We start from the raw sequence: 23,515 nt of genomic DNA, 5'->3' as shown, positions 1-23,515 counted from the left end.
ACCGATACCGACCGATACCGATCGACCACCAACAGAAGCAAACACAGCTGTAAACCGGAAACAAAGACACTGCTCTCCTCAGGGTGGTGCTATACAATCCCCCAGTAAAGATGGGGGAAAAACTATTATTATTATTAACTTATTATGTCCTCATGTTCATGGTGGAGTTTAGCCATGTATGAAAACCAGTAATATGTCATTTTTATTCTCATTTGCCTGCACTGATACTAATGATGTTGACTCATTTATTTTATGCCCCTCGAGAAAGGTTGAAGGACTCTCTCCTGTCTCTCCTGTTCTCAGAAACTTGTGAAGTATTTTGCTTTTGTCTTTAATATTCAGTTCATGTATGGGTTTGTCACAGACAGATATTTGGCACATTTATATCAATTGAGGTTAAGCAATTTTGTGACTCCTTTGTTATTCTTTCATCAGATGGAGATGTTTGTCTGTTATTGTGTTGTTTCACATGCTTTTTCTATGTTAAAATAAAATGCAAAACCTATTAAATACAATTTTCAAAAACAGTTATTATTGTTGTTGTTGTTGTTATTATTATTATTGTGATAATTATTATTATTATTATTATTATTATTATAACGACACAGAAAGTCTATGTCTTTGTGAAATGTGTTGTTAAAATGTTGTTTAAAGTTCAAATTTCACCGTCAACTTTAGTTTCTTTAAAAAGAAGAAGAAACATCTGTGAGACGAAGACAAGGCGAAGACGGCAGCAGCAGATGTGGCGTGAATCCGTGTCCACTCAGAAGAATGTGTGTAGAAGAAGAAAGAAACAAGAAAATAACTCACATCTGTCTCAGACGAACCCGCAGTGCCGTGGCTTGTCCTCCGTGTCTCCGTGGCTTGTCCTCCGTGTCTCTGCCCAAGTTTGGGTTGAGTGTGAAAGACAAGAGCGCGAGGCGCGTCTTCAGTGTCACCCAGCGTCAGTGAAGGAAAGCGACTGCGAGCGCGCGCTCCATCCATCATCCATCACCACCGGGACTTCCCTCTAGGGACCATCAATAAATTACAGTCCGTCACAGTACGTTTTGTTCCTACCAAGATGAAAACATAAAATCACTATGAAATGTCACATAAAGATGTTTAAGACGTTTCAAGGCTGACAGATTGTTTCAGCCTGAGTGGAAACAATTTTCAACTGAGTGAGAAAATTCAGGGGGTAAAATGTCACCTAAAACATGTTTTACTCTTGAGGACTGGCCTCAATTAACTCTTAGAACATAGAGCATTTCAGCTACTTTTTTTTTTTTTACATTTTTTTTTTTCTGATGAAAAAAAAGGAGTTAATTTTCACCAAATCGGATTGAATTTGGCTCGTTTTTAGGGACAAAAACAAAAGAAAAACGGTCTAACTTTGTGACTTCTACACAATTATTGCTGCTTTAAATCACAACTAAAAATGTAATATAAAATGAATCATAACTTTGACTCAACAACACATAACGAAAAAAAAAATGCATTTTTTTTTTAAGCCTGAATATATGAATACGGAGTTGTGTATTATTCCCACAGCAAATTACCATGGGTGCACCTGCGGCACAGATCTAAGGGTTAAATGTAAAGCAAATTATAACCAGATGGGGGCACTGTCATGTCAAATAAATGTTTTTTTAGTAACCATAAACCCAAGGGAATGATTGCTACGCGCAGTAGTAAATAGATAGTTATGGCACGACACGGCACGATTAAGGTTGCATCTCCACTTCAAAAAAAGTGCCTGTTAAGTAGTTTTAAGTGGTCTACAGTTTGGCGCTGTTCGGCTTGATTTGTGTGTGGGACGTGGGACTTCCTGTGACGGCACTCAGGCCGGCGGTCTGACCAATCATCACATAGTACCTACTCAGCCTGCTTTTGGAACCTCGAGTTGAGGTACTGAAAATAGTACCAGGTACTATGCTAGTAGAAACACTACTTAAACCGTGCCGTGGCGTGGCGAGGAGAGTAAAGCCGGAGGAAATGTGCCATTAGAGTAAGAGATTTCTTCCTCTTAAAAGGGATTCTTTTTTTCCCTCCACTGATGTCATGTGTATTTTTAAAAGTAGAAAGTGGTCTAGTACTTAATGTCTTTGAGGCCATTTGATTTGTTTCATCCAGCCTCTTTGATAAATATAGCTGTGTGTCATAATGTCAGAAATTACAGCACATTTATCCGCTGATTCACCGCTGTTTCTAGGCAGGAGAGTTCTGGCACATTTACACTTACTGAGGTTTAATAGTGTACGAATCTCCATGCCAACTTCAGCATCATTGCAGACTCGTTTACTTAACCCTTAGTGCTAAAAAAAAAAATGCTTCTTATGTATTGTTTCAAAGTTATGATTCATTTTATATCATATTTTTATATCATTTTTCTTTTCTTATTGTTCTTAAAAACGAGCCAAGTGAACGTATTTCCAAATTTCACAAATTCGGTCCGATTTTAAACATTTTGAGTACTTTTTGCTCAGGTGTGTTTATATAGTTGGTGAAAATGTGTTCTTTTTTTCATCAGATTGTCTAGGTTGTGCTGAAAAGAAGGATATAAAACACTCTATATTGCACATTCCCATACCCTCTGTATATACTGTATGTTTAAACATAGTAATGTTCTAAGGGTTAAATATCTTGTGTATTATATTCAGTCTGCGATGTACTGGCCAACTGTCCAGGGTGTACCTATGTCAGCTGAGATTGGCACAGCACCCCTGTGACCCTCCGGTGGAGGATAAAGCGGTAGATAATGGATGGATGGATGGCTTTGAAGTGGGATTTAATGAGCGTTCCCTGCTGTAAATTATGTCAATTTTGTAAATTATGCTCCATTTTCGAGGAAAAAAGTTAAAAAAAGCACCGCACGTGTGTGTTATAGGAGTTCAGTAGGAGGGTGGTCGCATGTCGCGGCCACCACACGTGTGCACCTGAAATGCTTCTTTTCACATTGATTTCCGTGTCCATGGCTTCACTTACTGTTATATTGTACCAGCAGAACCGGAGACCTACGAGCTTAACACCACCTGCAAGGGCATGACAATGCAATAAGGCATGGTTATTGCAAAAAGGAATATCTTAACGCTTTGTGGAACAAACAAGACTTTGTTGAATATGGAGAGGGTTTGACTTTGATAAGCTTTGATAAAAATGTGGCAACCATTTGCGGCCTATTTGTCAAGAGCGACCTTGGGAGTTTGAATATGTGTGTGTGTCTGTTTCTGTGGATGTGCTGCATGAAAACATTTCCCCTTTGCTAAGTGTGTTTAATGTGAATAGAGTCTGGATTGTCTTGAGCAGGGTGTTGCTTTTGCAGTAGTCAAGGCGGGAGATCCTGTACTAGGAGCTGGAGCCTGTTGAGTTAGGTAAGGTCTGATTTCACTTATATTGAATAGTGCAAAGCAACATGACCAGGCGACAGATGTTCTGTAAAGGTCATCAATAATGACACCCAAGTTTCTTGCTGTCTTGGAAGGAGCCAGAGAGAGGGAGTCAATACTATTGCAGATGCTATGATGTTGGCTTGGCAAGAGCAGCAGTTCAGTTTTGGAGAGGTTTAGCTAATCTTAGTTTACCCCTTTTGAATGATCCATTGTGGTCCAGAGGTAGAGGCGGTGGAACACATTCCCAGCTAAGAGGACAATATTATCTATCCATTATCCGAGACTCCACTTTCTGAGAATCCTCAAAAGGAAGAACACCAACCAGAGATAGCTGGTTTCCTTCTACCGCTCCAGCATGGAGAGCATCCTCACCTACTGCCTCTGTGCGTGGTTTTCCACAGCTGCATGCTGGCTAACAGGGCAGAGCTCCAGAGGGTCACCAAAATGGCTGAGAAGGTCATCGGATGTTCCCTATACCCACACTGGAGGACCTCCAACACCATCCTAAAGGACTCACTCCACCCTGGTCATTGGCTGTTTGAGTGGTACAGGGCCAGCAAACCCAGGACTGAAAAATAAGCCCCTGTCAAACCGCTGGTAGAGCTGTGAATGCCACTTGTAATTGTACATAAGGGTCATTAACACTAACCTGAATTCTAATATCAGGTCTCACCAGATAAAAGCAGCTTTTTCCACACACAGCTTTAGAGCAGCGAGCCCCAGCATCATGGCAACGTTGCCCCTTCCTTGGTCCATGAGGCTGAGCAGCAGGTGGTCAGACACATGGTTCCTCTCAGGGTTCTGTGCTCAATCTGCACCTAAAAATACTGCAGACAAATGAACAGTAGTAGGTCTCAATAAAATGAGTGAATCAGTTAAATCAATTCACTTGATTCACAATTATTTGCTCCATATAATGGTAAATAACAGTGCTCACATGCACGTGCACCCTTGGTAAATTGTCATGGGAATAATACACCACTCCTTATATGGACGTCCTGGATGTGTGTTTATCGTGTTGTGTGTCACATATTCTCATGTTTTTTTTCCCGTCGCCTTATGTGATGTTGAGTCAACGTTATGATTCATTTTATATCGCAGATTGCCTAGGTTGTGCTGGAAAAAAGGATATAAGACACAATATATTGCACATTCTTATAGCCGGAATGAACTGTACGTTTAAACATAGAAGTGGACAAAAGCATCTGAAATGGCCGACTTCCTGTTGAGTCGAGGTCATGGTCCCAATGCGATTTTTTGTGCGTCTTGGGCCAAACGATGTTCCCACCATATTTCGTGAAAATTCGGCGGAACTAAATTTCGGCCCACTCCATAGGTGTTTGACCTGAGGGGGCGCTGTGAAGAATGGCACAAATGCAAAACGTTCATTGGTTGCAGCTTGACCAGAAAACGCAGCCAAGTACGGTTTCACTTCAATGTTTTTATTTATTGTGTGACATAAAACAATATTGTGGGCTGTTTACCACATACACTATGTATTCACATAAAACACCATACAGCTACAAATAGAGAGAGAGGCTGAACAAAAACACTTTTTTACATACTGCATCTTTGACATGAAAAATAAAGAACCTCGAACAATCCCAAAACTCAAAAAGGAATGTAGCTGCCAGTTGTGTTAGTTCTTTTTTTTCTCTTTTCTTTTTTTTTTGTATGGGCCAGGGTCCAAGTCTCAAATTTAGAGTGTTAATCAAATGAAGTGTTGATAGACTTTTAAAAGTGGGCCATACACAGTAAGATGCATGTGTATATCTATGTGTGTGTGTGTGTGTGTAAGAGAGAGAGAAAATATACAAAGAGAAAGAGAGGGGTCGAGTAAAGGAAGTGCATGACCAGGAGGAGGAAGAGGGAGGCAGCACACGACTGCTATTCTTGTATTGTTCAAATATCTTAGCATTCAGTTAACGTGAACATATACAACAAACTCAAAACATCGTTTCCACACACTTTGGTACTTGCGCTGCACCAAATGTCAACCCCCAGATAACAGTCCTTACATAATATGACTCTATATCTCGTCCTATTTTTAAATGACTTCAAGTACAACATGGAATGAATATTAATAGAGAGGTTGATTGACCGTTGGAGCGCCCCCTACCCTCAAAAAAAGAGATGTCAATTAGTAGCGTTTGTAACAAGACTTTTGCTAAAGTCAGCACCAGGGCAGCAGAACTGCTGTGATCAAAAGCAAAGTTCTCTGGACATTCAGGGAACACAGGAAGGAAATATTTGTGGTCGTCATTGATCAGATTTGTGAACACACAGTGAATTCAAGGTATAGCATCATAACAGCACCAGCTAACCAACCCCTCCCCCCTCGCCTTGAGAGGACGCTCCTGGCGCGAGCACCGCCTATCAGAAATATACAGTTATTAAGTTAGAAGATATCATGTATCCTCAGCACCCTTTATTATGCAAGTGTGTATGTGTGTGTGTAATAAGGGCCATGCATCGTGATTAAAGAGTAAAGCATATCCTGTCTGCACCACACATAATATATGTATGCAATTATCTTCACACGCATCAAACACAATGCTTTCACACAGGTAGGGGGCGGGCGCGATGATTTGTATGCTAAGTGCATACTTAGTATGTTACTGAGAACTGGATTAGATAACAGCTCCATGTAAAGTCGGACTCAATCGTCTGTCACAACTGACAAAAACACAGTGGTCGTTTTATGACGTGCCAAAAACTGATTGACTTTCCACAGTGTGTTCCAACACGTGGCTCTGCTGCTGGTTTCGCACAAAACTAACTGGTGTTACATTGTGGGGTAGAAGAGAAGATTGAGTGTTTTGCTCCCATCTGTCCGAAGACTTAAAGAAAACCAGTTTGTGGAAAATGACATGTTGGGTCATGAGCTAATCTTAACTTAAGCTTAAGCATAGATGTCACCTACGGCACCACCGGAGCTAAGCTAACCAGCTGCTGGCACCAGCTTCACATGTACGATACAGACATGACAAGAGCTTCAATCTTCTCCGCTCAGGCGGCGCATCTTCATGAATGATGTCCTACAACAACACACACATCGGCTCAAACGAAAGGTGACATTTGTGTTCGTCAGTGACGGGAGAGTTTCTGCTGTAAAATGTATAGAAAAAAAATAGAACTGTCTCTTTTGGTCAGACAGGTGTGGCCTCATGTTAGATGAGGATTTGTCAGTGACATGCTGACGTGGGATACAGTACTAAACAACAGTGTTACAAAGCACACAATTACACTCAACACATTGGGTTCAAGTGTTGTTTACTGTTGTTAGGGCTCTCAGAGACTTCAAAATACCCCCCATTTATGGTTCAGTTACTATCCTCACCAGTTAAATAATCTTACCTAAATATTTTAATATTTACATTTTTTTTTCATCTCTCTCTTGAGGAAAACAAAACAAAAACAAAAAAACAAAAAAAAACCTAAGCTTCAAGTTGTCAATATTCGGCTCTTTCTTTTTGTCATTAAAATCAAGATTGAAAGTGCTTTTATAAAACATTTCTTCTGTATGTACAATTTGTATTAGCTATATAAAAAAAAAAAGAAGATGAAAAACAAAATAAAACATTAAAGACAATCATTATTATCACCATGTAGTAATAAATAACAGTGAAGAGGGGAAGGTTCAAACGAGTGAGGAGATCTAGAAACGGGACATATGCATGATTCTTTGCCCTCAGTAGCAAGTTGTAATTGTGACCAGTGTCTCTACAGCGTGAGGTAGAGAGCTGGAGACCCTCTGGAGAGGCAACAGGGTCTTTCACAGATGATGATGATGATGATGACACACACAGCATCCAAGAGTTGGCATGTGTTAAGTTTTGTCAGCCGCTCATGTTCATTTCCATTTCCATCACAATGAAAACGAGTGATTTCACGGGGCTTTGTCAAATAAGTCTCTCTCTTTGGTTCTTTCTCTTTTACAGGCTCATGCATTACGTCATTCTCTCTCTCTCTCTCACACACACACACACTCACTCTCTCTCTCTCTCTCTCTCTCACACACACACACACACACACACACACAGAGTGAGAGATCCAGTGACTGAATGCATTTGATGCCAACTCCTAGAAGCTACAGTAACCTCTCTTCATCTCTCGGGACCGTGTTGAATGACTGTGCTTTCTCCGCCGTGTACAGTGTACTTTACGTGTGAGATAAAAACCTGCGATTAACTGCAAAAAAAAACACACACTCAAAAGGAACCAGTTCTTAGACCCAGTGACAAGAGCTGCAGCCACAAGGCAGGTGGACACGCTGATTGGCTGGTTCTGTGGTGCCTGCAGAAGGACACGCGTCACTCAGCACCGTGCAGAGGAAGGGGCTGGCCCTTCACAGGAAATCAAGTGTCATAGGAGAGCACCAGAGTGAGTCTACAAGCACCAAAAGCACTGTTCCCCTCTGCTCTGACCCAGGGTGGACGTGAATCACATTTGTGCCTCAGTGGGTCAAAGATCAGCTTTACCTTGAGCTGCTTCGCTGAGGCCAGGCAGGGTGTGAGAGCCCCCTCTACAGGCCATAGATGGTCAAGGCAGCAATGCAAGGCTCGACTGGTTTCTGAGGGAATCACAAGTGCTTCTAGATTTGTTTTGAATACACCAATAAGAAACGGCAGCCACTGCTGCCCTCTAGAGTTTACATTGGGAAGTGCTCAAACCTACATGAACGTGATTGGAAGATTAAGAGTGCCACCTGTTGTATCTCTGTGGTAATTGCTGATCTGTGTCAAATGGCATTTGCAATGTGATTCATTTTGTGGAATCTCTTCCACACAGGAGACCGTTCTGTATATGTTTGCATGATATGTTTCCAAATAATCCCAAACATGGTGTTGTTGTTACTCCACCTGGGTCAAAACATCATAGCGGAGGACCTTGCAAATCCTATTTGATCCAGATCTGAGCTGGAGCACCAGAACAAGTACAGCATCAAGAGCCATGAGGAGTGGAGGAATGAAAAATGATCAGAGCTAAAAGTTGAGCACCATTTGAAAGCTCGGGGGTGAAGAAGAAGAGGCGGAGGAGGAGTACATCATCTGAAGCCAAGACGAGCAGTAACGTGGGGTCAGAGGGTGGCGTTTGTTTCTACCATTTGCACCAGAATGATTGCACTTGTTTCACTTGAGTCATAAAGTCTCTGCAAATGAACCAAACTCTTCTGTTGTTCTGTGTGGAGTTTTAAAGAAGCAGAGTTCAGTTTTGCTGATGATTTTCCTCCCACTAGAGTTCACTATTTATAATAATAGAAAAGTAGACTTGTGTCTTTAAAACTTTAGCCAAATGATCCTTTAAATGATGCCTAAATACAATAACATTAAAGCTATATATCATAATATTGTCAGTATGAAGAAAGATATCTAAGGCAAGCCTGCTCATAGGCAGTCATGCCATGTGATCACTGTAATATTGATTTGCTGTCTCGTCAGTCAGATAATGGCTCCGCCTCCTCCTCTAAGCACACGCTTGACAAGAACAAAGAAAAGCAAACAGAAAAATAGGGCAAACATTTTCCAAACATGGAAAACGACATTGAGTCCGACTGATTCAGACTGATTGGTTAAAAAAAACAAAAAAACACATCATTAATAACATTAATGAAAACAGTAATAATAAAAACAAACAAGTCTTCATTATAATAATACCTGTAATGACAACATTGACAGTAACAATAGCAATCATAATAATATTGATAATAATAGCAATAATTAGAACCATTAAAATTCTATAAACAAGAAAAAGCAACAGAGTTCCTCTCCAGGGAAGAGAGAGGAAGAGCACCACAGGCAGTGTGTCTGACGCCCAAACCACTGCCTGACATGAGGTAAAAAACAATAAAAATGTCCCCTCCTCCATGTAGACTGCGGAGGGGGCAGGATGGAGAGACGCCAGACTGCGAGACAGCGGACAGACATTCATCGTGTTCATCGCTCTCTCCAGCCTGCACTTCACTGCACCGCTCTGTAGCTGTCAGTCCATGTTTGTCTGTCTGACCTCAGACAAAGTGGCTGTAGGGCCCAGTGAGGCGGGTGAAGGCATAAGGAGACACAGTAACCGTGGAGGTGGTATGGAAAGTGGGGGCTAATCGCGTCACTGGCCCCTCCCTCTTGTCTTTAGATTGTCCAGGTCCTGGACTGGCACCTGCTGTCGTAGCACCCCACTTGCGTTTCTTCCCGAGTGCCTTGATTTCTTCCTGGGAAAGACCTAGCAGAGCTGCTTCCTGCTGCCTCTGCAGCGCCCGCTCTGCCAGGATCTTCATTTTGGCCTCCCACAATGCCAGGCCGTGCATGGGCTGGCTGAGGTTCTTGTGCTGGTAGAAGACCAGTGAGATGCGCGTGGGGTGGGAGCGATCGGGCTTTCTGAGCGGCGTGGTTGCATGTAGTTCGCGACGGGCACATTCAATCAGAATGGAGCCGTGAGCTGGTGCTACAGCTACTCCCCCAATATTGGGATCTAGAAAGTTGTGCTCACTGTCAGACCACAGCTCTTCATCATCGTCTTCCCGACCCTTGTTGCTCTCCATATCACTGTCCACTCCCCTTGAATCCCACACCTGATCTGGCTGCTGCAGGGCATCAGGGAAGAGGCGGCCCTCTGGAGCAGGGGACGGGGTACTGCCTGCCACTGATCCTCCACAAGACTTCCAAGCCTTCTCCTGGAGACCAAGAGGAGTGGAACACCGGCTTTCCCCGGTTTTGGACCAGATTTTGTCAGGGTAAGCTCCTGCAGGATTGCTGTGCTTCAAACCAGGGCTATAAGCAGCAGGCCCCATGGCCCATGCATTTGGTTGAGGACTAGGAGCAGGACTGGGCCAGGGCCTCGGGGTGCCCGGGCCTGGGGTTCTTGCCTGTGGCGTTACTGAGCCTGAGTGAGAGGTGCCAGGCTGTGGTGTCACAGGGGTGTTTGGGCGTGAGGTGGTAGAACGCTGGGGGCCTTGATACATGTTACCTGGGAGTGATGTGCCCGGGTGAGGGGACTGAGATGGAGAGAGTGGTACCTGCAGAGATGTTGCAGCAGAAACCATCGCATTTAAGCCAGGGTAGCACGGTGACTGCTGGAGGAAAGAGGGGTGCTGGTGAAACTGCTGTTTTTCCAGATCTAACGACGACACTTCAGGACTTTGTTTATGGTTTAGATGGCTTTCCCAGTTTGTGGGGACCATACTTCCATTAAGCTTGTGTCCTGGCCAAGCAGCAGGCTGGATGTTGCTAGGTGTGTGAGCCCTTCCCTGGTTTGGAACTGTGCCTTCAAAGACTGGCACATCCATCGGCTCCTGCTTGATTATTGGAGTGCCTCTGTTGGAGGACTCAGAGGAGACGGAGGAAGGACGGCTCTGGTTGTACTCTGGTTGTACAGGCTGGCTATAAGCGCTAAGGTGTGACTGGTTGGTATGCTCTAGGTGGCTCGGGTAGGACTGGGCTAGTTTAGCCTGAAGGCTCTGAATATCAGGCTTCCTGTCTTCTTGGACAACCTTACCACATGCTTTGGGCGAAGAGCTATTTCGACCCTCGTAGGTCCTCAGTTTGGGGCGGAAAAGTGCATTGGGAGGGTAGTTGTAGTATCCATAGTGCACTGGGGGCAGATTGGACGGATGATGGTAACCATTTAGGGGATCTGGTATAGAAGGCTGGCCAGTGTGGGGTAGGCCTCCCCTTGCATAGTAGGGAGGTTGTGGATAAATGTTGTTGAATAGGTCTGCTGCCTGCACAGGGTAACCATCCACTGAGCCGTTGAAGGGCTCCCTCTTCACACTGGGCCTCATCTCTTGTTTTATAACTGCTGAAATGTTTGAAACAAATAAAAGACAAATTAAAGACTCAGCTTATTTAAGACATTTAGTTGTTTATTTCTCCTGTGGTCCTTTATATTCTGTTTGCAGGTTAGTGTGAATGCATTTCAGGCTACATGAGAAGTAAAGAGGTTGAACACAAAACAAAAACCCACCTCCATTGCCTTGGGGTCGAGGTGAACTGCAGACCTCAGCCTTCACCACTGGTTTTTCTGGAGTTTCCCCTGACTGCTGCAAGATTTTATTTTTCTTCTTCTCTGAGGCAGCCTTCTTAGCCTCTAAACGACGCTGGCGGCAAGACTTGGCAGGTTCAGGCAACGTGCGCACTTCACGGCGGAAAGCTTGAAGCACCTGGAGGGCCCCCGTCTTCATCTTGAGGCGCTGGGCCTCCTCACTACCAAACTCATCAGTTGTAGAGAGCTTGTACAGAGGCAGCACATGAAGCTGCTCATCGTCAGGGATCTCCCCCACCTTACGGTTGTCTTCCTTAGTTAAAGTGCACACCTAAAGCAGGGAAACAGGGAAAAAATGATGAAATATAAATTAAAACTTAAACATTATAGCCTGTATTCACTTGAAATGATCGCACAAAACACATTTCAGATTATCCTGGGGGTTCTTACCACTGTGCAACCATTACTGAGGTTGTGCTGGTCCTTATGAGCGTGGGCGCAGAAATCCATGCAAGCAGTGACTCCTGAGAACGGCCGGCCCTCCTCTAAACCCAGTCTGCAATCTGAAGCTAAGGACTCTGTCTGGCACTGTGGACGACGACAGAAACAAGAGGGAATTCTCACTTTAATGCGGGACATCGCAGGTAAAACGTAGGACAATCTAGAACAGCACAGCTATAGTTAGTGGCAACATGAATTTAGTATACAAACCTGGTTAGTGTACGCCTGTGGGGCCAGCTGTTTGTATACAGGAGCCACCTTGGTTGCCAGAATCTGAAAGTTATCCCTGAGTTTGTCCTCCTGCCAAGAAAAAAAATGGACCCCACATCAGTTGTTGCTAAGGAATCAAACTGTAAATGAAAAACATTTATTCCAAATGACTTTACCTCTTCAGGGTGATCTCCTTGTAGCCTGAACTTGCGTGGCATTTTGCTTCGAGCGTACTTGCAGCCGTTAAAGTACATGCTCCAGGAGCAGCCGAAGGAGAAGGAAGCACCGTTTTTTTCAGAATCTTTGCCTTGACATGCACAGGTACGACTGCAGGGGGAGACAGAGGGCACGCAAATGATGCTTGTACATTGTGTGTGTGGACACTGTGTGTCATCTGGAGCAGGAAATTTGGGCATTTCTTTTGAAGCATTAATAAAACACCATATTATAATAGTCCACACGCGACGTTATTATTATTATTCACATTATTCAGTGAGACCTTTGGCTAATACAGTTTTAATTACATGTGCAAACAGCTGGTGACGGATTTGGGTGTTTCACGTATGCATGTACAACAGACATTATCTCAAACATAGTAAGGCTGAGTCCTTGCAATATTATGGAAGAAAGGAGGAAATCTCTGACAGAACCAGACTCATAGATGTGCAGCATCTGTCTCGGCCAGTTGGGGTGAAAAGGAAAAAAGGGGGACAAAAATGACTTTTTAGGTAATGGACTCCCATCTTACAGGACAGTGGGCCTCATTTATCAAACGTGCGTACACTTAAAAAGTGGGTGTTAGTCTATATGCCGATGTGTCCTTGGGCAAGACATTTAACCCCTCGTTGCTCCTGACGGCTTTGTAGGCAGCGTGTGACAGATGAGTGATAGAAAATGCGCCGCACATAGATGCACTGTATGAAAGTGTGAATGGCAAAACTGTAGTGTAAAGTAGAAAATACAGTAAAAATACATGTATAAATACAGACCATATTTGGCATAGCATACGATCAAATCTCAGACCAGGTGTAAGCCAGTTTGAAATCACTGTGGACTTGCAGTGCACTGTGTGACTGTGTTTGTAAAGTGCTGGTAGGTTTTGTTTTTATGTGCAAAGATTCTTCCGATTTATTTTCTTCCAATACCCGCTTATTTTTTTGTTTCCACAAAGCATCTTTTCAATTTTCATTTCAACAAAATCAAAACAAAACTTAAAACCTAACCTAGGGGATCGCAAATAACCCAGCATGAAGCTCTTATATTCAGCCTCAGGCAGAATATAAGAGATGAAATACAAGCTTCCAGTGGTTGGGGGGAAAATCTCAGAAATAAAAAAAGAGACATAGCTCTTAAAGTGTGGATAACTGTTATTAGATCATAATAACACAATATCTGTTCACACACAGGTTCACAAACGTACTCAACTGTAAGGGGTGGGGTAGCTCAGTGGTTAAGACCGGTACCCCCTGTGCAGAGACAAGTTCAAATCGCTTTGGGAAAAAGTGTCTGCTAAATTACATGTAATGTAAGTTTGTATCTAAGTTTTCAGATATTGCAGGCAAAATGTTGGAAAACGATGACGATTATAAACATTGTAATATATGACATTACAATGTGACATATATTCAACACTTAAAATATATATCTTAAGGGGAGGGATTGTTTTTAACGACAGAGGAGACGTCATAATTCATGCAGGTGACAGTGGAGCAGGTACACTGTTTTTGGTGGCGATTGTGAGGTCTTATCAAGCAACAAAAGCTTTAATATAAGACGACTTGTGCAACATCACAAATGGATAAATGAAATATTCAAATCGCTGTTGACCGCTGAATTCTCTCCACATTGTTGACTTCTGACTTCCCTTTCCGAAGCTTCTCTCCTCGGTCGTGTTCCACATCTCAGTGTCGTGAACTCAAGGGGGCGAGGTCTCGAAACCGTGAATATATGGGGGCGTGGTTGCATGTTCTCCCCGTCTGGGTGTGGGTTTTCTGCGGGTTCTCTGGATGGATGTTCAGGGGTTCACCAGGATTGGGTGGCATACACACGTTTCATGAATCATGAGTTTACGCCTAAATCCGCACGAGTTTCTACGCAAGTTTGATAAATGAGGACCGGCGTCTGTGAACTCAGGCACATTCCTTGGCGACACTGGTCTTCCTCACACACCTGATAAAGATTACTTGAGATAAAAAAAAAAGTGGAGCACTTGACCAAAACTACCAGGAACACAAACACACACACACGCTGGCTACTCACTCGTCGTTCAGGCCGCAGCGTCGGCTGGTGGGGTTGCCATATTTGGTGATGGTGGTGCTGAGCTCATTGTACAGCGTGTCAGCCAGTGCCCTCTGGACTCCTTCCCAGGCCATAATGAGGATGATGATGACAGCGTTTTCACAGCGGTGACCCGCCCGCTCACGCACCAGACAAAGCAGCTTCTCTGTCTCATTCTCTCGACGAATCACCTGGTGGGAAACAGAGCTTGGCGTTATTTCAGCATCGTCTCTGACATCCGGCAGTGAGGTGAACACCCTGTGTCTCTGTGGCGATGGAAGCATTAAATTGTGTTTTTTTGAATTTGTTAGTGATATTAATCGATTACTAAATTAATCGACAACTATTTTGATCATCGATTCATCGGTTTGAAGCTTTTTTTCATGATTAAAACAAGATTTCCGATTGTTTAAGCTTCTTAAATGTGAATATTTTCTTTATTTCTTTGCTCATTAAATCATTAAAAGTTAAACATTTTGGTTTGTGGACAAAACAAGACATTTTAAAACTAGTGCTGTCAAGAGATTAAAAAAATTGAGCGATTAATTAATTATGATCTGTACTTAGAAAAGCCCTCAACTTGAGGTATTTTCATATAAATTCATTATCACATTATTGTGGCAGATCAAAAGATTGATATATAACAAAACAGTGGCTTTATAATTTATTGTTTTAACAAACTTGAACAGATGCAGCTATTATATTCCGCTGTGTTCTTTTCTCAAACTCCAAATAATTAGAAAATACAAATTAAAAATAAAACATCAGGTCCATATAAAGTAGTCTGCCAGTCGCAGACTTGCTCATACGTGGGGTGTTTGAGCAAAGATGAAGATGCTTGAGCAAACATAGATCTTCTAATTGGCAGTAACGGCCACTTTTAACTGTTAGGAAACTAGTTTCACGTGAAACTCTCCTCTTCATGTCACCTGCGTGTGTGTGATAGTGCTTACCCATTTCGCAATAGGACATCCTCGTGAGCTCTTTCCCTCTCTGCCTGTGAACACCGCCTTCTCAATCCGGACGGCTTCCCCTTTCTCTCCAAACCTAGACAGGAGACAAACGTTAGTTTGTTAGGAGCTGGGTTGACTGAGGACTGAAGGACTGAGATGAAAAAAACAGCCTTACAATCAAACACATGAATGGCTTCTTGAGAGTCTTTAATAAAGTTTGAACTGAATAATAATATACTGAGAAACTGACACTGACATCATATGATCGACACATGTCCACAGTAAATAATCCAGAAGCAGCTCAGCAGCTTGCATGCAGTACTGTAATAGGAGACACAAGAGTTTATCAATGATTTATTTGTGTCATGCCTGACCTCATTAAGAGGATTTCTTCTATTTTTTCCCAGGTACTGCAAAGCTCAGCAGGTTCATGGGTTCACACCGCTCTGCCGAGATTCACACAAGCTCGTTAGAGCAAATCAGAAGCCACTAGAGCCTGCACAACGCCAGCCACACGGCTCCTGTTGGACATCGTTATTGTTGTTGTGGAGTTTCTGTCTCCATGTGCTCACGTGACAAGGTTTTCTGAACACATTTTTGTTTTAAACTTTGCAGTTTATCATTTGACAATGATAGAAAAATTTGACTGGCCTTGACAGCTCGTTACTTCAACCTGGGATTTGTTTTTCCTGTTAATGAACACATGAGTGTTCTGTAGTTCACAGAAGATAATCTCAGTTTAAACTTTGAATGTTAATTCAGATTTATAACTGCTGAGAAAAGCAGATCTGCACCGGGTCAAAGAGCTTAGACGGGCAGATGCATCTTGTGATGGAGTGCGGAGGTGTGCAGTAGAAGGGAGGGGTCAGAGGTTGCATTAAGGGTGGGGGTGGACCATCACGACCTGTCAGAAGCCATATCACGTCCCCTGGCTGCCCAATACCTGCCATTGTGAGTGTTCCAGCTCTGACCAGATTTGGAATGACAGTGGACACAAGGGGCTGCTACTGAATAGGAATCACCCTGGGGGGGGGCGAGGGAGAGTGGGAGGGGAGTCGGCTCTAGCACCACAGGGGTGACCTGCCGGGGTCAGGGGTTGGTCAAAGGTCAGCTACGATCTATGGGGTCTTAACATCTTACATCATCTCTCAAACAACAAAACGGGGGTCTCGAGCCTCACATCCTCTCCACCATGTGCTCCTCTGAGACTAATGACCATCAGCATTTCAGTCAATAACAGCCAAATATGTGCCCACGTGTGTCTGAAACATCATCAGTCCAAACAAAACTTTTTCTTGTGCAATTAAAGTGACTGGAACCAACTTGTGTTTTCAATCTGATTTGGAGGATTTCATCCTTGAAAAACATCCATAAAAGTAGAGGGTTTTACACTTTATTATTTACATACACTACATTTTATACTTTCTCCTACAATTTGACTTTCTCTTCTCTTCTGTGCCTTCCTTCCAACATCCTCTCCCACCCTCTTTGTCTTTCTGTCTCTCATTTGATTTCTAACTTTCCGTCCTCCCTCTGGTATGCTGATGATGCTCTTCCTGCTACTACTGGATTCTGGGTTACAGTTTCCCCTAAGAGACAAATGTGAGGAAGAGGGGAGTTCGAGCCGGAGGAAGAGGCGCAGGAAGCAAGGAGGACAGAGGAGAGGAGAAGAGGTGCTCACCTTGTCTCCATCAACGTTCGTATGGAGGCTACAGTTGGTCCAGATCCCAGGTGATTGTAGTAGGGCCCTTCATCTTTCTCTAGGATTTGTTCTTGAAACAAATAAAACACCGTATAATAAGACCAACGTTGGCATTGACATTTACTCACACTCTTACAAATTTAATATCAGTTTATGATTCATTTTCAACTTCCTTGTCTCACCCACAGAGGATGTATGGCAACATTTGACTAAATTTACCAGCGTGTGTTTGCGTGTGACTGGGTTTATTGTGAGTGCTGTATTCAAATATAGACATTGACAGATGAAAGACCAGCGCGGTTATTGGCCACAGTCATTTTCATGTACTGCTTTTGGTCACTATATCTCCACTACAGACATGCTTTGACATCTATACTCCCTTTGACATGATTTAAAGACAATATCTATTATGATTATGTGACTTTTTTGGGACTTTGCATTCATCAGATCAATCATTTATTTGCTTATTTATTTTGCTAATGATGTTATATATGATGATATTTATTTTGCATCATTTAAATGAGACACTCACATTACAAACATTCAACAGTAAGTCAGTCAGTAAGAGCTGCTGTATTTCGATGTATTTTGTACTGTTTAAGGAGAAGCTAAATCATGTGTGAGAAGCGTGGGAATGTCTCACTGATTGCAACATCTAGTTCCCAGAATTCCAGTGGGCTGGGATTGCAGGGTGGTGCATGAGTGGAGATCAAGGAGAGGATGTTTGAGGTAGCATCAGTGACTTAGTATGTGTGAGTGTTAAAAGGCTCTGAGGGTGTGTCTAAGTGCACACTGTGTACATTTGTGTTTGTGTGTGTGCAGCTGCTATAATTGCAGAGTAATGCATTGCATGGCTCTGTTAACATCTTGATATGTTTTAAAACAGAAAACTGTGTCTTTGCTTCTGCACAGTAATCTTCTGTATCAGCTCCAGTAGATAAAATAAGACTTGTTTAAATAAGTAACCTGTGACTGATATAAGTTTAGTCAAAGATAAATGCTCCTAAGGACAGTACAACATTTGTTTCTTTGATTAACTGTTTAATAACCTTTAAAACTCCAGTATGTGGCTTGTGGGTATTTACCAAAACACTGGCAGTGACTACATGATCTACCAAGTTAGCAGAAGCATTTATCCACATTATCATCCACTTCACTGGCACAATATGACTGCTGTGCTTCCTCCTTGCCGCCATCAGCTGTGATGTAAAACGAATCATTTGCTGGGAATGTCACGACATTCAAAACACTGCTTGACTGAGCAGCGCAGAGAGAGACTTCTGGAGCTGATAGGCTTAATCAGTGTTGTGTAAATTCACTTGGCAGTGGCATGAATGTGATGTGCATTCTTTTACAGTTTTAAGACTCGGGAATGAGCTGCGGTAGACCCTTATGTACATTAATGACACATGTGATTTCATGCAATAAAATAAATAAAAACGACATAATCATACAATTATCTTCAGTATGTACATGCACATATTTGTTGTTGTTGTGTTGTGGTCTGATTCAACTGTGCAGGGAGGCACCAGGGCGTGGCTCAGGGCAGGAAGTGGAGGAGTGATACTAAATTCTTTTGAGTGTGTGTGTGTGTGTGTGTGTGTGTGGGACTGCACCGACTGCATCTATGAGTGTTGAAGGCATTTTCATTCCACTGTACTACCAGGATTAGACAGGACCGCGTGTAACCAAGAATTACCGTGAAGACGTGTAACAGTAAACAACTAGCAAGTGTTGCGCTGCAGCTGCTTTCTCCCCGTTGCTCACTGTGTGTTCAGAGTTTACGGACAGCTATGCAACTATTCATTGTCTTATAGTTAAAACCCAACAGCAGCATGGACTTTTTGGGGCTTCTCTCAGAGCGAAATATTATTAATATAATATTTGGTCGCTTCAAATTAACAAACTGTTACGTGCAGTAGCTAGCACAGTTATTTTCTGATTTATTGAGTCATTAACAAATGACTTAATGGACAGAGACATGCAGGGTCTTGTTAGGTAGGTGTACTGAAGAGGTCAATCCAGCTAGACTTGTTTTATCTAGCAGCTGAGGCTGATTAAAACATTTACAAAAAATAGTAGTCCCTCATTTATTTTTAATACTTAAGTACATCTGCACGTTTACAAATCAGAGCAGGATTCTGCCAAATCCACAGCACTGAACCCGTGTTCTGCTCTGTTCTCCGACTCAAACCCACTTTAATGTCTGGCACAACTGCCTTCATTGCCTCAATGTCGCAGTATGCGAGTATCCATGGTCACGCTGCAGGGGCAAGATTGAAAACACTAACATCCGAAATGTGTGGATCAACTAGTGGAATAAAGTTTGTGAAATGAAGTCATTCTTAAAGTGTAGTTCTTTGTACTTGAGCACGCTTACTTGCTGCAGTGGAAACACTTCATTACAAACCTACTATATACTGACCGGTGATCAGATACTGATGCAGTCATTTTTGGAACATTGTTTGTACTGAATGTGTTTTCTGTGCTAGCTAGTTTCATACAAACGAGCATCAACACACTGACTTACCCACACAGTTACAGACAGGGAATTCTGACTGTGGATCCTTGGAAGGAGTATTCAGCAAGTTCTTGGTGGGGGTGTCAAGGTAGCGCAGAGGAGACTCTAGGAAGCCTCTGAGGGATGGAGAACAGGACAGACTGTCTTTAGTCGGCGTGTCCTCCTCAGAATAGCATGTGGTGGACAGTACTGCTATATCCCCTGAGGTTTCAATCTTCATCCGTTTAGGCAGCGGGGAAGGTGGGATGCTGAACTTATCCTCAAACATGCTGGGCTGCTGCTGCTTGTCTAGAATAGCCTCCTGGTGCAGAGAGACCTGGTCTGGTCTCTCAGCCTGCTTCTCCATGGGGCTTTCTGCGGATGCCTGCTTTAAGGTTGCTTCACTCTGGGTAGCTAACACATCCTTTTTAACTTCCATCTCCTGGTCATTTGCATGAGGTGTGGCGCTGGCTTGAGTTGTGAGACTTAGGGGAGCCGACTGAGGCATGGATGATGATGTGGTACTGAGGTCTTGTGGATTGATTTTGGGCTGACTACCAAGTTGTGAGGCTGTAGTAGTTTCTTCCATGGGCCGACCAGAAGATAGATCTGGGGCAGAGTCCCCAAATTCAGCCTCAAACTGGCGTATCAGTTCTTCATACTTCGGGTCTAAGTTGATAAGACTCCGTAATTGTGAGGTGTTGGATGGACATGTGGAGGTCAGAGGTATGGAGGTGCTGGTGTTACTGGAGGCCATGGTGCCCACTCCTTTAGACTTCTCGTTGGCTACAGGGGCCACAGGTGGGGGCAGCTCATTCATGAAGGCTGGAGTGTTTTCTGATAAAGCAGAAACAGTGGAAGAGTGAGTCGTCGTTGAGAAACTGGAAATGGATACCTGAGATTGGGATGGGGTAGGGAGGCTTACAGCAGCAGCCTGAATGGAGTTACTGTGGAAGGGCAGAGAAGGAAAACAACCTCCTTTCAGGCTGGTCAGGGCCGGGGCTCTGTCCGTCATGAGGACTGGTGGTTTTTGTACGGTGATCTGAGTTTGAGGCAGGAAGGTTGGCATGGAGGCTTTCTGCTTAGTCTTTTTGATAACTATCTGTTTGGGTTTGAGCAGGGGAGAGCCTGTAAGCATCCCACTCATAGCCTTTATGACAGGAGATCCCTGGTTGCTTTTTCTCTTCTTGGGTTCCTTGGGTTCCTGTTTGATGGCCAGATGGGGAAAACTTTCTGCCTCCATCTGTGGCCACCATTTTTTCAAGTTTTGGCAAGTTGCGGGAGCATGTGGGTTAGAGAAGAGGTTCCTCTTGTAATGAAGGTGCTGTTGCAGAGCTGCCTGAGTGGAGTGGCTGATGGTTGCTTGGCCAGGTGACAGCGGACTGCCAGGGTAGTGCTGACCTTGCTGCTGACCATTAGCCATACCATAATGTCCCATAGATGCAGTGTGATGATAGTGCTCACCAGAGTCTTGCCCTTGCTTTAACCTGGATAGTGCTGGGTTATCCTGGGCCTGGATACTTTCATTGTGATTCAAGTTGAGCTGCTGTGTGACTGGAAGCTTGAAATGAGCACTGTTGAACTTGCCACTGGTGTCACCAAGCAGCTGTTTGAGCTCTGACATGGGATCTGAGCTACTGTGAGGTGCAGCAGCAAAGTGAGACTTAGACTCAGACTTTATACACATCCATGAGTTCCTCTGTTCAGAGCCTCTGCCTGAGCTCTGATGCCATTTCTGGGGATTGGGGTTGACTCCTGGAGGCTTTCCCTGACCTGGGAAGGGAGAGGTAGAGGGAGGGAGAGGGGTAGCATGGAGCGGCTGACCCTGGGACTGGGGCCTTTTGTTGTCACAGGACATCGGAGGCTGCTTATTCATGTGTATTGGAGGAGGGACGGACTGAGAGCGTGAGGAAGATGAGAGTGTGCCAGGAGATGGTAGGATTATGTTGGAACCACTGAGGAGCTGGGGTGGAAGGTTCTGGGTATGTTGGTGGTGATGGAGGTTACTATTGTAGTGGGTTTGACCTGTAGAGCCAGTAGCTTGTGGACTGGTACCAGATAACTGGGTCAGGGCTTCTATGGCAATGGCTGTCTGAAGACTTACGTTCTTTTCCTTAGCGATGGAGAGCACCTGGGGAGAGCAAGGGATCGGGGGTTTGGAGCAGGGCACTTTTTCTGGGTGAAGGCCTTGAGATCCCTGTAGCTGCTGAGAGTATGAAGTATGGTGGCCACCATTCACCTGGGCATATGGCTGAGACTGATGCTGCAAAAGGGGTTGCTGTGGATGAGGCTGTAATTGTGGGGTGGCATTAGTGATCTTGTGGGCACTTTGATCCTCATTGGTTGTTAACTTAATCTTCTTCTCCAGCCACTCAAGGTAGTCTGGACAGTCAGGCCCATCGCAGTTGCAGTTAGGGGGCTTTCGTCCATGCTTAGCCTGGTTTAGTGCGGTCTGTAGGGTGTTCAGGTCCCTTGGAGGTTGGCAGCTCACCTCTGGAGCTCCTGCAGAGTGTCGGACCTGAGCCCCCTCAGCGCCCATCTCCTGGATGAACTGCTCATATAACTGGGCTGTGTTAGGCTGCACAAGAGGGCAGGAAGAGGAGGAGGAAGGAGGCAGGGAGCCAGCGATAGCAGAAAAAGCCACCAGGTTGTGGGCATCCTCCATGTTTGCATGATGGACAGGCTCACTGGGATTTGCACCACTGCTGTTATTCCAACATGGCTGCTGTTGTTGGGTGTCACCGCCTTTGCCATGTCCTTCCACCCAGCATTGCCCTGGTGGCACACCTCCTGCCCTCTGCTGCTCTGTTTGTATAGATGCCTCATCATTATTACGGTAGCGATTCACCCCATTGGCCAGTTCCAGGCTCAGCACGCCTTCCTGGAGGCGGTCATGTGACCCAATTTCCATCTGGCCTCCACTTCTGAGGCCATCCACTGAAGTGACTTCGTGAACAATCTGGAAGAGAAACATACAGCAAGGTCAGTGAGGTTACAAGAAGCCAGTACAGTAAATGCAAGACTGCTGTGCAAAAAACATACACTGCACTATGATCACCCAGATATGCTCATGTGTAATGTGAAAAACAATTATAATAAATTTGATGTTAATCTGAGCAAAGGTTTTCTCTTGAGTGTTGAAAAATGATTGTAGCAACAAACTGCAGCTAAACTGAGAGTCTAAAACCACACAGGAACACAAACCCAAATTATTTCCATCCAAAATAGACCTTTAAATGCAAAGCCAAAATAAATGTAACATACAGTCATTCAGTGATTATATGACAATGAACATCTCATCTAAATCATCCATAAGCCAAGACCATGCCCCGGTTGATAACAGCAGAGTCATAAGATTCAGTAAGTACTGCTGACCCTAGAGTAGAGCTGCAAATACTGACATTCTTTGTCAAAAAAAGTGAAAGAAAGTCTTGTTTGAAGATGACCTGGTGTTATGACATTACGCTTATTTGGTCAGGACACTAGTTTAGAGGCAGTCACCACATTTGTAACATTTGTAAAACTGACCTTGTGTCATATTATTTCAAATCATCCTGTTAATTCTAGTATGTAGGGAGTCTTCTCATTGTCTAAACAATCACTAATCTGAGTTTTCTGTTTAAGGAAGATGACCTGAATTATGCTCGCAAACAGTATCCAGCCCAAGTCAGTTCCTCATAGATACAGTTAAATGGATCGGGAGAAGAACAGAAAACATAGATAAACCAAGGGCAGGCTGAGAAATCATTGACAGAGTTCATGTTGTGGCTGAGCAGTGGATTCTAACTGCTATTGTGAAACAAAAACAATGGCAGACCGATAATATCAATGCTTTTTAAGGAGCCAGTGCACCAGTAATGACAATTGAGAGTTTACTATAAACAGAACAAAATATAGCCAACAAACAGTCACCGACTGTGTGCTTCACACTCCACAATATAACCTTAAATATAAACTGCACAATCCTCACTGACCAGAGAGCATAATGAAAAGTGGACTATGATATTTTACACACATGCCCTGAACC

At 43.7% G+C, this 23,515-nt stretch overlaps 1 protein-coding gene across 4 annotated transcripts in view; it reads right to left on the bottom strand.

Annotated features, from left to right (window-relative positions):
* Positions 1–4,792: 4,792 nt before the first annotated feature.
* tet3 (tet methylcytosine dioxygenase 3) overlaps positions 4,793–23,515 on the bottom strand; it is a 30,743-nt gene continuing 12,020 nt past the window's right edge. For 3 of the 4 annotated variants that reach the window (XM_058635347.1, XM_058635344.1, XM_058635348.1), the window contains 9 exons: positions 19,519–22,447; positions 16,968–17,058; positions 15,287–15,380; positions 14,316–14,524; positions 12,233–12,383; positions 12,057–12,146; positions 11,796–11,933; positions 11,328–11,676; positions 4,793–11,162 (listed from right to left, as the gene is read on the bottom strand). In XM_058635347.1, coding sequence (XP_058491330.1) covers positions 9,379–11,162; positions 11,328–11,676; positions 11,796–11,933; positions 12,057–12,146; positions 12,233–12,383; positions 14,316–14,524; positions 15,287–15,380; positions 16,968–17,058; positions 19,519–22,399 — 5,787 coding nt within the window. In that variant the 5' untranslated portion in view covers positions 22,400–22,447 and the 3' untranslated portion in view covers positions 4,793–9,378. The remainder of the gene's footprint in view (positions 11,163–11,327; positions 11,677–11,795; positions 11,934–12,056; positions 12,147–12,232; positions 12,384–14,315; positions 14,525–15,286; positions 15,381–16,967; positions 17,059–19,518; positions 22,448–23,515) is intronic. The other variant, XM_058635345.1, reaches the window with a different exon arrangement.

Source organism: Solea solea, chromosome 8 (assembly GCF_958295425.1).
Source record: "Solea solea chromosome 8, fSolSol10.1, whole genome shotgun sequence".
In the NCBI taxonomy this organism is placed as follows: Eukaryota; Metazoa; Chordata; class Actinopteri; order Pleuronectiformes; family Soleidae; genus Solea; species Solea solea.
The sequence above is the reverse complement of the archived record's forward strand: the minus strand, read 5'-3'. Positions and strand labels throughout refer to the sequence as shown.